General features: G+C 40.8%; 1 protein-coding gene across 10 annotated transcripts in view; it reads right to left on the minus strand.

Annotated features, from left to right (window-relative positions):
• MED14 (mediator complex subunit 14) overlaps positions 1 to 13,352 on the minus strand; it is a 63,701-nt gene that overhangs the window by 10,202 nt on the left and 40,147 nt on the right. For 6 of the 10 annotated variants that reach the window (XM_042241923.2, XM_060407376.1, XM_060407378.1 and 3 more), the window contains 7 exons: positions 12,758 to 12,910; positions 12,271 to 12,540; positions 8,966 to 9,106; positions 7,313 to 7,424; positions 4,420 to 4,551; positions 1,768 to 1,950; positions 648 to 883 (listed from right to left, as the gene is read on the minus strand). In XM_042241923.2, the coding sequence (XP_042097857.1) occupies positions 648 to 883; positions 1,768 to 1,950; positions 4,420 to 4,551; positions 7,313 to 7,424; positions 8,966 to 9,106; positions 12,271 to 12,540; positions 12,758 to 12,910 (1,227 nt within the window). The remainder of the gene's footprint in view (positions 1 to 647; positions 884 to 1,767; positions 1,951 to 4,419; positions 4,552 to 7,312; positions 7,425 to 8,965; positions 9,107 to 12,270; positions 12,541 to 12,757; positions 12,911 to 13,352) is intronic. The other 4 variants (XM_060407377.1, XM_060407380.1, XM_060407379.1 and 1 more) reach the window with 1 other exon arrangement.

Raw genomic sequence — 13,352 nt, forward strand, 5'->3', positions numbered from 1 at the left:
TTTCTACAGGAGTTTGAAATCCATTCAATTGCTCATGTATTTATGAAGCAGCTTTCAGGGCTTTTTTCCTGGTAGCTCAGCGGTAAAGAATCAGCTTGTCAATGCAGAAGACACAGGTTCAATCCCTGATCCAGGAAGATCCCACATGTCGCAGAGCAACTAAGCCCATGTGCCACAACTATTGAGCCTGTGCTCTAGAGCCTGGGAACCACAACTACTGAAGCCCACATGGGCTAGAGCCCATGCTCCACACACAGAAAAGCAGCTTTCATCCTTTTGTGATCATAAATAACTTCAGGATCACATTCAGAGTCAGCCTGCCTGCAGAAGCATTCCAGAAGGCAAGTTATTACTCATGTGCTATTCTCTGCCAAACCAGATCCTGGGTACACTTGTCTCATGGTATAGTGGAGATGTCTCTCCAGATTCATATTAGCCACAGTACAGCTAATGATAGAATCAGCAACTTGTTAATATAAGAAGGTAAAGAAAACAGTGGATCCACTTTCAATGCTAGGGTGGGGAGAAAGCGTAATTCTAACGAGCTGGTTAAAGGAGGTGAGGGAACAGTTCAGACCCTATTCTGGGAGGCATCTGAGCACTGACTCGACAATCACCACTCAGGAATTCACCAGGTACCCACATACCGTTTCCTGCTGAATAATTCTTTGAAGGTGGCGTCTCATGATGACTGATCCAAGGAATCTCTCAAGTGGAGAACAAAGGTAACTGCCTGCCAGGCCGGGCACGAGGCCTGGCGTTGGAGAGGGCAGCAGCAAAATGTTCAAGGCACTGTGAGTGAGGATGGTAGGGATGGAGGCTGCCCAGGAGCGCTGAGGTAGTTTACGAGGTGGAGGCATGTTTGTTGGCATCGTTTGGGAACCTTTTGCGAAGGAAAACATCATTTTTTTTTTTAAACAAACGCATGTTACCTCACTGTTCCCTGTTTTGCTTTGCTTTTATATAGCAGTCTGTACTGTTTCTGTTACTCCTTGTGGTGTAACAATCACATATAAGCTTCTTACAGTTAACTTTCCTCCCTGCAGCCAGGTCCCTTGCAGTGTGACTTTATGGCAACTGCTTCAAGGAGTGATGTCTACTTCTTTACTTGTATTCTGGGCTCACCCTGTCAGTTGCTGTGGCCTACAGAAGGCACTGGAAGTGACATAGTGCCAGCTGTCGGCCTAAGCTTTTACTCACTCTCTTTGAACCCTCTCCAGCCCAGGCGACCAAGCCCATATTAAGTATGAGACCACACGAAGCAGAGAGAAGCCAGGCCCCCCGCCAACCCAGGAGCTGACCACAGATGCACAAGTGAGCCCAGCAGAGCCTGGAAGCTCATCCAGCTGGGCTCAGCCCAAACTGCCAACCTGCAGAACAGCAAGCTGACATATAATTGTTGCTTTAAGCCACAAAAAGTCATGCGGCAAAAGCTAATTAAGATATCTGTACAATTCTTCTGTAGTAATCTGCATAACTATGCCAGTTACCTTGAGGTTATCTTTCAAGGTCCAGTACTGCAGCTAAGTTAGCAGTCATAACAGAGATACAAGACTCTCCTCCAAATCTGGAGAAAACACTCCCCTTCTTCTGCCTAACTTTGCAAATTAACTATCGTTACAATCAACTTACTAAATGGATAAGTTTAAGTTGTTAAGTATCCTTATTAAGTCATGACTTTCAAATGTGAGGATGGGATAGGATGATTAAAATACGTCATTTGTTGGTTATCCTAAAAGCTCACATAAAAATGTTGATGACACTCACTTGTTCCAGCTCGAGGGGAATGAGAAGCATCTGGAACTGGAGAATGTAGTGATGGGTTGGCTGGTGACATCCCAGGCATGCGTGTTGCTGGTGAGGGGCCAGACACTTGAGGAGACCCTGGCCAGTTCCCTGCTCGGCCACTTGGTGACACCATAGTGTATGGAGAACTAGGGTCCAGGGTTCCTGCAAACAAGTAAACAAATGGTTTTCAAAACCTGTATTTTAATACCTGAAAAGTATTTCACAATATTCACGTGCTTATACCCTATGTAGTGATAATTTTATTTTTTCTTTCAGAAAGATATTTCACTAAAGCCTGATGGACATGGCACATTTGATCTCTACTTGGTGTAGTTTTTGTATTTTTTAACGTGATACAAAAATTAGGAACATTGAGAAAGGATAAAATTTACCTTTACATAAGGTTCAAGATGTATAATACATAACAGTCTCCTTTAGACTATATAGGAAATACTATGGTTGAAAAGATAAAGAAAAAAAAAAAAACACCTCAAAGCTCCATTAAGGGCAGAAATCTTTTAAACTAACCCTGACAAATTATGTTTTCAATCTATTCAGAGAAGGCTGAAGAGAGGGAATTTTCCATTTTCTTTATTTAGTAAAAGACACAGTAACTAAGAAATGAACCAAGAATCAAGCTTTGAAAGCAGTGACTTCCTGAACAATATAAAATTAAAATTTCATCCTGCAGATACTTTAAACAAAATTACACCCTTTTGTAACCATCATGAGAAATGCTGGGCTGGAAGAAGCACAAGCTGGAATCAAGATTGTCGGGAGAAATATCAATAACCTCAGATACGCAGATGACACCACCCTTATGGCAGAAAGTAAAGAGGAACTAAAAAGCCTCTTGACGAAAGTGAAAGAGGAGAGTGAAAAAGTTGGCTTAAAGCTCAATATTCAGAAAACGAAGATCATGGCATCTGGTCCCATCACTTCATGGGAAATAGATGGGGAAACAGCGTCAGACTTTATTTTGGGGGGCTCCAAAATCACTGCAGATGGTGACTGCAGCCATGAAATTAAAAGACGCTTACTCCTTGGAAGAAAAGTTATGACCAACAAAGATAGCATATTAAAAAGCAGAGACATTACTTTGCCAACAAAGGTCCGTCTAGTCAAGGCTATGGTTTTTCCAGTAGTCATGTATGGATGTGAGAGTTGGACTGTGAAGAAAGCTGAGCGCCGAAGAATTGATGCTTTTGAACTGTGGTTCAAAAGAGAAGACTCTTGAGGGTCCCTTGGACTGCAAGGAGATCCAACCAGTCCATTCTAAAGGAGATCAGTCCTGGGTGTTCTTTGGAAGGAATGATGCTAAAGCTGAAACTCCCAATACTTTGGCCACCTCACGTGAAGAGTTGACACAAGAATACAGGCAAAAGATATAAACTAGCAGGTGTAAAATAAGAGACATGAAAAGACTAATGAACGTAAGAACTTCACTAATAATCAAAAAAAACACATTGAACAGTAAGATGCCGTTTTTTACTTATCAAAGTTACTGAGACTTCTTTAAAAATCACAATACCCTGTGCTGCCAATGATGCAGGAAAACACTCTTGTACGATACTAGGGGAAATTGGCACAGCCTTTCAGGTGAGCAATCTGCAATGTTTCAAAAGCTTTAGAATTTCTCAAACCCTGTGAGACAGCAATTCCACTTCTAGGAACTTACCTAAGAAAGTAATCCTGTGAGCAGAGAAGATACCACTTTCAGTTGTGAAAAAATAGAAACATTCTAAACATATATTAGGAGAGCAGTTAAATCATGGTATGCCCAGACAAGGGGATACTATGAAGCCATTAGTATGATGATATAGAGTTTTTACTAACAGAAATGCTCCTGCAAATATTCATAGTAAAGAGTAGTATCACAGGTGCTACCCAGCTGTACAACCTGAGGAAGCTCTTTATGTCCAGAACTGGCACGGGATTCATGATACAGTCAAGTGATGAAAGTAAGGCACTGAACATGGTGTACAGTATGCTGCCATGTACATAAAAGAGAGGGAGAGACCACTCCACATAAAACATCTCGCCAAGAATTCATGAGAAATTAATAATGCCTTTGGGAAGAGGAACTAGGTGGTTTTGGTCAAAGGGAAGGGAAACACCTCACTGGCTACCTCTTCTTTATCTGAACAAATTCAAAATAGAAATTTTGAGTTAAAAATTCAAGTCTCAAAGCAATACATATGATAGGGTCCCAATTTTTTTTTTGACAGGGTGGTGTTTGAGCAGAGAGACAAGAAGATGGGTAGAGAGCAAGCTACAGCAACAGAGATTCAGGCAAGCAGCAGGTACATGACAGGTCACGTGATGGGGGAAAGAGTTCAAAGCAGACAGACTAACTGGTAGATCTCTTGGTGGTGTTATTAGCAAAACCCTAGTGTTTTCATTTTTTGGGGGGCTGAGCCATGTGGGATCTTAGTTTTGAACCTGCGCCCCCTGCAGTGGAAGTGCAGAGTCCTAACCATTGGACTGCAGGGGAATTGCCAGGAAAAATATTTTCTTTTGCTATTCCCCCAATATATAAGTGCTAATTTTGCAAAAAGAAAACTTTTATTTCACAAAAACTACTTTCACATCAAACTCTTATGCTCTAACGATTTCTATGTATGGACTCACCATGTGGACTAGCAAAACTGGCCCCTGGTCCTATTGAGATTCCATGCGAGGATGGGGGAGGAGTTGGAACAAATGATGCTGGTGATGGGGCTCTCAAAGCCCCACTCGGGGAGCTGGCAGCATGCAGATTTCCTAATAAAGGAAAATAATTATAGATGATCTTGCAGGACACATATTATGTCCTGACCAAGGACCCCGAGTTTAGACTATCTACAGACTAAAGAAACAAGTAATAAAGCTCCCAGAAGTAGCACAAAGAAAAACTGGAACAATTTCACCACTAAAAGAGAGATCAATTCCATGGGGCCCCAATTCTAGCTCTTACACTGACTAATTTTTTTAAAAAAAATATATGCAGTGTAGCAGTGCACTTTTTTATTCACTCATTCAACAAGAAGGCATGAACATCAATGTCATGCCAAGCACTGTTGTAGGTACTGGGGATGCAGCAGTTAACAAGAAAGAAAAATTCTTGCCCTCATGGGAGCTTATATTCCAGCACAATGAGAAAGACAAATACATGTCAGGTTATGCTAAGTGCTACGGAGAAAAATAGGGCAACATAAGGGGGATCTATTGTGTGATGGTGGAGCTAAGTGCTGCTCTTTATATAGAGCAACTTCTTCAAGAAGGGGCTATGTGGGCTGAGACATAAGTGAAGGATGAGGCATGAGGATATCCAGGGAATAACACACTGAAGGCAAACAGAGGAGCTAGTGCAAAGGCCCCAACAGTAGCAGCAGTTAAAAATAACAGGGGGAGGCCAGCGTGGCTGGAACAGCATGAGCAAGGTGGGGAAGGGGAAATGGAAGACAATTAGGTCAGAGAGGTGGGAGGAGGGTCCCAGATTTCACAGGGACTTGTAGGCCGCTTTAAGGACTTAGGGTTTACCCTGAAAGAGATGGGAAGCCACTGCAGAGTTTGGAGCAGAGGAGTCATGACCTAACTTCTGTACCCCAAGGATCATTCTAGCTGCTACTGAAAAACAAGACTATAGGGCAGGGGGCAGGGAAACCAGTCAGAGGCAACTGCAATTACCTAGGTAAAGATGGTTAGTAACTCGGGAAAGGGTGAGGCCGAGACATTGAAAAGTGGTTAGGTTCTAGATAAAGTCTGAAGACAGAGCTGACAATATTTGGTAACTGACTGACTGTGGATGTGAGAGAAAGGAGTCCAAGACGACTCCTACAGCTTTGGCCCAAGTAACAGGAAGGAAGAAGCTGCCACTTGCTGAAATGGGGTGTCTATGGGAGCAGTAGTGGGAATAGCTGGAGGGTGTTAGGAATTTAGTTTCAGCTGTACTGAGTTTCAGATGTTGGTTAAACATCTATCGATACATGGAAATGCTGAACAGATAGCTAGAAAATAATAGGACTCGAGTTTAGCAGAGCAGCCTAGATGGAGATATAAAAAACTGGGAGACATGAGCTTAAGGATGGTGTTTAGCCACAGGACAAACTTTAATTTAGAATTATGAAGGGCAGGGGCTATGACTACCAAAACTATGAATGCAACATTAAAATACTTGCTACATTACCATAATTATCCTCATACCAGTAGTTAGTTTTCAAATTCTCCATTATTATGTAAGAGAACTTCATATTTTTAATGTTATGTAATACCTAATGCAGTATTAGTTCAATACAGTATGAATTCAATATTAACATATTTACATTCAAGAAATATGTTAACTGACTTGGTTAATCTTTAAGTATTATATTTACATCTAGCTGTGTAACCTGGACAAGTGACTTAACTTCTCCATGCCTCATTTTTCCTCTGTTAAACGGGAAATAATAGGACCTATCCCACGGGTTTGCTGTGGAGACTAAAGGGGTAAAGTACTTAGAACAGGGCCTGGTGCACAGGAAGCACTACAGAACTGTCTGCTACCATAATTATTTCAAAATAATCATCTCTCCTTCTATGCGAAACCAGTCTCAACTCACATCCTAGAAACCCCTCCCCTCAGGTGCTGGGTCCCCGCTTCCCATTCTCTCCCTTGCTCCCCAGCTGCTCCTCCCTAGGCCCCCACACTGTCTACTATTGGAACTTCACAGGGGCTGAGTCCCCCACCAGCTCAGCCTTTGGGAACCTTCAGTGACACAAAGATCCAAGTCTTCATCGGGGGTGCCACCAATTCTGATGAGCAGGGAAGAGCTCATCTACCCCCAAATCTCATACCAGTCCTCCTTGCTAACTTGAGCTAGCAGGGTAAGCTTGAGGAGCAGGGCTGTTATTGTGCTCACTGCTGAATCCCCAGCACCCAGCAGCATTAGACACACAGCAAGTGCTTAAAACACACTGTTTTAACATTTCAGTTAAAAGTCTAAATCTGGCATTCTCCAGCAATTTTTACAGTGCACTTCATGAGGCTGCTCACAGAGCCATTTTGTTCCTACAAGCAGGTTGTGCCCTGCTTGACTCTGAGGGCGGGGCACCGATCACATACACTGGGGCTCTGTCAGCTCCTTCTGTAAGGGACCTTTTCTGTAAGCAGTCATTGCAGCAGGAAAGCAGTCACACACACTACATACATGGGTGTGGTTGTGTTCCCATGAAACTGTTTACAAAAGCAGGTGGTGGGTAGGACATGGCCCACAGGCCTGAGTATGTCAACCTCTGACATAGATCACACTGTGATTCCTGGAGTGGCACCATGAGTCTGGTTCCGGGTGACAACTCTGCCACTTAATTCAAACCTTTTAAAAGTGCTCCTGAATCACAAACACAGATTTCACAACCCTGCAATAATGAATGAAGAGCAAATATCTGGCCATAGACCAGCAAAGCAGTTCTCTCTGAAGTCTCAGGCTATATGTGTAGGATTTCTCACTGTATGTGTGTCTATTTGGGATCTGAAAGTTGCACATGACAAGAGTTAGTATCTTACCTGGAGACTGTGTATGCATCATAGAGGGAGACTGGTTGACTGTGCTGTGGTAAGATGTAGGGGGTGAAGTAAGAGGATAAGCACCTGATGATCCTGGCTGCTTTGGAAATGGCTGAAAAGAAGAAAATTCCTTGTTGGTAAAATGGCCAACCATGTGGCATATGTGGGCGTGGCTTTCCCCAATCAAGAGCTTCAGTGTTAATTAACATTTACATGTCACTGGTTATCAAATAGGAAAGGTGAGGTGTGAAAATGCCCCAAATTCACACCAGTATTGCAAATTTTAAAAAGCTCCCTTTCAAAGTGTTTCAAAAATAGCAACGTCCCCATTCCTGACTTTGCAGTACCACTACTTTATCCCTCAAGATCTTTTTTTGCTCATTTTATCTACCAAATCACTGATTTATCAGTATTATTTACCCACCATTTCACTGATTCTAAGATCAACTCCCCCCATTTTAACATCTCTGAAATTATGGTATGTCTTCCAATTCATGGCATGCTGTAGTCGAACTGGCAGCGCTGTTTCAGGCAGGACATAAAAACAGTGCACCTTACATTGGTGGCATTTTAGAGTCAGTGAAATATGATAGTTCAACCTGGTCCCTACTCACCTTCACCTTCATCTCCAGTAACAACAATCCTAGGACAACTCTTCCTAGTGTATTTTTTTAACTAGAGTATGAGTCACATACAACAAAGCACACAAATGCATAGTCTGATGAGGGTTTATAAATATAACTGCCACATAAGTCAAGATACTGAAGGACATTACCAGAACCCCAGAGGCCTCCCTCCTTCCAAATCTCTTATTGCCTCCCAAAAGGTAAGCAGTACTCTGACTTCCATCACTCAAGCTTGGTTTTGCATCTCATCTAAATACTGAACGTACTCATTAGTGTCTGGCTTCTTTTGTTCAACACTGTCAGTGAAAACCGTTGTTTTGCTGCATGGAGCAACAGCATTTTTCTTTTCTGTGAAATATTTCTGTGTATTCCAGTTTACTCATTCATTCTTCTGTTGTCGGTTATTTGGGTTGTTTGTAATTTTTTGCATAAATAATGTTGCTATGAACATTCTTGTATTCTCTGGCTGCATTTCTGTTGTGCATATACCCAAAGTAAAACTGTTAAATCACAGGCATGCATAATGTTCGGCTTTAGCACTCTGAATACTGCTAAACACCACTGCAAGGTAGCTGTACCATTTTATACACCTTCCAGTAGTAAGTGAGCATTTCAGGGGTCCTGATACCAAATGTTGGCAAGGATTACTGATTTTTTTCCTTAAAGCCATTTTTGTGGGTATGGGGTATTAACTCACCATGGTTTTAATGTATAATTCTGTGGTGCCAGATGACAATGTTCACCTTTTCTGTGCTTACTGGCCATTTGGACGTCATCTTTTATGACCTCATGGGTGATCACCCGACATTATTTTAAGTGCATGAGTCCACAGTTAGTGCTGTCTCTGGTACTATTCCCTTCCCTTCACTGGAAGCCTCCCCCTGTCTCCCTTTGTCATTATTTTTCATATGGTGATCTTGGGTCCACCAAGGACCTCCTCGCCTTTTAACACAGGAAGAGCAGACGCCTGTAGAACCTGTTAAGTAACAGAAATGTGATGCCATGTGCAGTATCAGTTAGACATCACCTGTTGCTGCGGCGGTGGTTGGAGTTGTGAGATTAAAGAATCCATCATATCTCCTCCAATGGGAGAAGGGGGATTATCGTCCTCATTTACAGACCTTCTTCGAGCATCCTGATTGCTGTCAACAAACATATTCAGGAATGTCTATGGATATAAACAGGTAAAATTTAGATTATTTTACCTGACTTTAGTAAGATAATCATTTAGCATGTGTTAATAGAAATAAACATATCATGTCCATCTCTGAAATACAAGTTTGACACATGGCCACCATCATTAGGCCAACCTAGAAGAGACAGTCATTGTTTTGAAGGAAAGAGGGAAAATTGAGGAAAAAGGTTAAACACAACAATAAAAAAATCTAAGTGCTGTTATGTGAACAAAAGTTAAAGAAAGAAGTACATCCTGGTCAAAATATTTTATTAATTTCTGAATCAGAAATGTGGAAAAGAATAAAAAGTTGCATGGTAGGCATGTAAACAACTTCAATGACTTGGAAAATTTCCTGTTTGGTGAAAGTTCTCACTTTTTAAGCCAGCAAATATGAAAGAGGAAAACTGAATAAAGAAACAAAGCCATCTTTTTCCTTTTTATTTTATGTAACAATCTTGAACTATCAATGGGATAAGCGTGTGTTTTATAGAGTATGTCATCAAAAATTAAGTGAGGCTACCAGAATTTGTGTCTCAATCACAGATTCTTTTTAATACCCTCTACCTGCCCAATCTTCAAAAATATAGATTATAAACTTATCAGAATTACTGAAAAGCTTTTAAAGGTACGTAAGTCTGACTTCTAATTAAAGGTAATAGATTATTCACAATACTGACTTCATCTTCTCTCAACACCCCCCTGAAACGCCTAAAAAATTTTTTTAAGCAAAAGTCACAAAGACAAAAAGAATGGGATAAGAGAGAAATAGCAATAAATTCTAGGAGGCTGTAGAGCAGATGGCTGAATGGTAACTGAACTATCCAATGCGAGGAAGTCGTTTCCTAAGCAAGCAGTGGGGAAAGCCAAGAAGCAAAGCTATTTCCACCCAGATCTCCAAGATACACAGGAACTGACAGCATCAGACACCTCTGGAAATGAGAATGAAAGAGACTAAAAGCAGAAGGACTGGGTGATCATCTCTTTCCGAGACAGTGAAACCCTCCAGAGCCTCTGTCCTCCCAGTGAATGAAGCTGACCTCTACCACTTGGCAGAAGGTCTCTGATTTGGGGGACTCTAGGATCAATTGAGAGCTGGGGTACCATATTAAAAACGAAGATTAAAGTTTCCATATTGAATGCTGAGAATCCCAGCTTCCTTCTCTTATTTGCCAAAAATTGGGAGCCAGTGCACAACAGCTATGCAGAGTTTTGATATTCTTCTCTTGGTCCTCACACTGGCCCAACAACAAGTGTCACCTTCAACAGAGGACAATGTAGCCATATAGAACAGATGTCATAAAATGAACTTTGAGAAACAAAAAGAGCTGTCGAATTTTTTCTAAAAAAGATGGCAAAAAAAGTTCTTGATGGAAATGAAAAAATAAAAGGATTGGAGGGAAAATGAGGAAATCTCCTAGAAACAAAGAGATAAAAAAACAGAAAAGATAAGAAAATCAGAGGATATGTCCAGGATCCCTGACATCAGAATAGTGGGGGTACCAAAAAGAGCTCACAGAGAACACAAAGAAAAAGACTTGAGGAATAGCATAAGGAAGTTCCCTAGAACAAAAGGATGTAAGTTTCCAGACTGAAGGAGTCCACTTGTTCACGTAAGGTTGAAGAAGTGGAATGGATTAAACGTCTCAATGGTCACAATAGAAGCTAGGGGACAGTGGAGCAATGCTTTCAAAATTCTTACAGAAAATGACTGCAATCTAGAATTCTACATCAAGCCCCTCCCTCAACTAGATGAGGTTAACTAAAGCCACTTGCCAACACACAAGGTCTCAAATTAACCTTCCATGTATCTTCTCCAGGGAGCAACATAGAGTATTCCACCAAAACAATAAAGTAAACCAAGAAAAACAAGTGGGGTTCAAGTTACAGGGCAAGCAACACAAGAGAAATGAAGGACTCTCCTGCTTCACCACCGTTTTTGCAGATCCCTAAATCAAAATTAGGCACAAGGTCTGGAGCGTTTAGAGGTCAGAGACTGTGGAAGAGATGGCTTCAAGATGAAACTGATAAGGTATCTGATTTGTGAACAGACTGAGGGGAGAGTTACATACATGGGAGAGACTTTAAGGCTGTTAGTGGTAAATACAGAGAGAGCTAATAATTGTAATTAATTATGAATTTTAAAAAAAATTAATAATTCCCAGGAAAATAAAATGTTGAGCAAGAAAGGAAAAGTAATCATAGCAAACTTGGTAGAATAGTGTTATAATATTCATAATAATGTGAACACTGAAAAATTATCTAATTGAAACTGCTACCCTAACCATATTGCAAGGCTGGAGGAAAAGAAGGCAAATGTGTATTAAGAGTAGCCTGGAAAGTGGAAGGGGTATACAAGAAAGAGCTAAAAAAAGAATTAAATCCTCATCTTCCATTAGAGTCAGATAAATGCCCTTAACTAAGAAGTCAACAGAGGACAACAGAGGATGAGATGGCTGGATGGCATCACTGACTCGATGGACATGAGTTTGAGTAAAGTCCAGGAGTTGGTGATGGACAGGGAGGCCTGGCGTGCTGCGATTCATGGGGTTGCGAAGAGTCTGACACGACTGAGCGACTGAACTGAAGAAGTCAACAAAGAGCAATGAAAGAATGCTATTTAGAGGTAAAGGTGTGAACTGTACAGAGTAGGAGAACAGCAAGAGTGGGATTAATTTTCAATATAAACTATTAGACTCTAAACTATAAGAACACACAATTGAGCTATCATACCAGTATCTCCAGGGATTGTGGCCTAGGACTCTACATTAAAAAAAAAAAAATTTCACAGTTGAAATTTGATGCTCAAAGCTTCTCAATATTCACTGATAAAGACTACTTTTAAGGTTCCCGGAAACTCTAAATAGCGAACAGGACTCTGTTGAGTACCTTCCACCTTACTCACTACATTGTAAGGAAATAAAAGGACATTTTATCATTTCATATACGTAGGCACAGAACTTCTAGCTCCTTCAGAATAAAGCTACAGAGATGATGAATTACTACTAGAAGTAGTTACTACTACAGGGAGTAGTAACATGGCTACTCATTAAATTTAAACAGGAAATTGATGCTTTCCCTCATTATTTCCCTCTCAAAGGAATTGTTTTAGGGATCCCATTTATATTTAGTAATTCTGCAACACTAAAGTCCATTACCTTGAGTCCTGGTGCAGGATAAAAACCTTCAACTAACTTGCTATTATCGAAAAGACTATAGGCCCCATCCCGTATTGCCACAACACCTCGACTTCGGCAGTATATATCAATGCAATACATGTTCCTGAAGGCCAGTCGGATGTGGGTGGACGACTGTGGTAGGATGGAGAAGCACTGGTAGGCGGTGTTGGTTCTCTGGGTCAAGCCCAACATCGGCACAGTGGGCAGTTTGTTGATGGCGTTCAATGGTGCCTGAGTATCAAACAGTACCTACAAGGAACAAACACAGTGAGAGCAGCCAGTTTCTGTACAGATGCTAAAACCTCAGAATCTTCAAGGTAAAAATCATCACAAATGAGACAATCTCCTTCTGGCACATTCGGTAAAAACTTTCATCATTAAAGATGAATTAAGTCCACATGATTTTTTGAGGAGTTTTATATGACACACTGAGTCTTATTTTTAAACAGAAAATAAAGTTAATTACCTGTAATAACTGAACCACATTTGGTGTTTTGTTGAACATTTCTTGAAGCTGATGGAGAATGGTATTGTGACAGTTACTGCATCCTGAGTTTGGACCCACAGTTCCCAAAGAAATGTGAAATTTCTGATGGATGGAATTCCACTGGATACTAATCTAAATCAAAAAGATTATGTTTCAGAAACCAAGAAAGGAAGATACAAGGAGAAGAAAAAATAATCTTTAAACACTAAGGCAAAATGCCAAAGATCTAAATGAGGTCTTTTTGGGAAGCAACTTGTTAAGATTAGACTCTGTAAATTCCGGATGTGCTGTCACTATGGATCAGTACATTCACTGAGCGTGTGTGTTAGCCCACTTCTACTAAATTTCTGATATTACTTTATGTGGAAGAGTTCAGAAAGAAACTAGATAGCTGAAATTTGTATACTAAATTTCTAGGACTTTACATATGGGGTGGGGGAAAAATAAGAACTACAGATTATGGGGAATACCTTCAAGATTAATATAGGATCAAATAATGTTAACAATCATGTGACTAAAAGCGTAGACATACCGTACTGTTCAAGACCATTTGTACATAATCTTCATTATAGTA

This window comes from Ovis aries, chromosome X, assembly GCF_016772045.2.
Source record: "Ovis aries strain OAR_USU_Benz2616 breed Rambouillet chromosome X, ARS-UI_Ramb_v3.0, whole genome shotgun sequence".
NCBI lineage: Eukaryota > Metazoa > Chordata > Mammalia > Artiodactyla > Bovidae > Ovis > Ovis aries.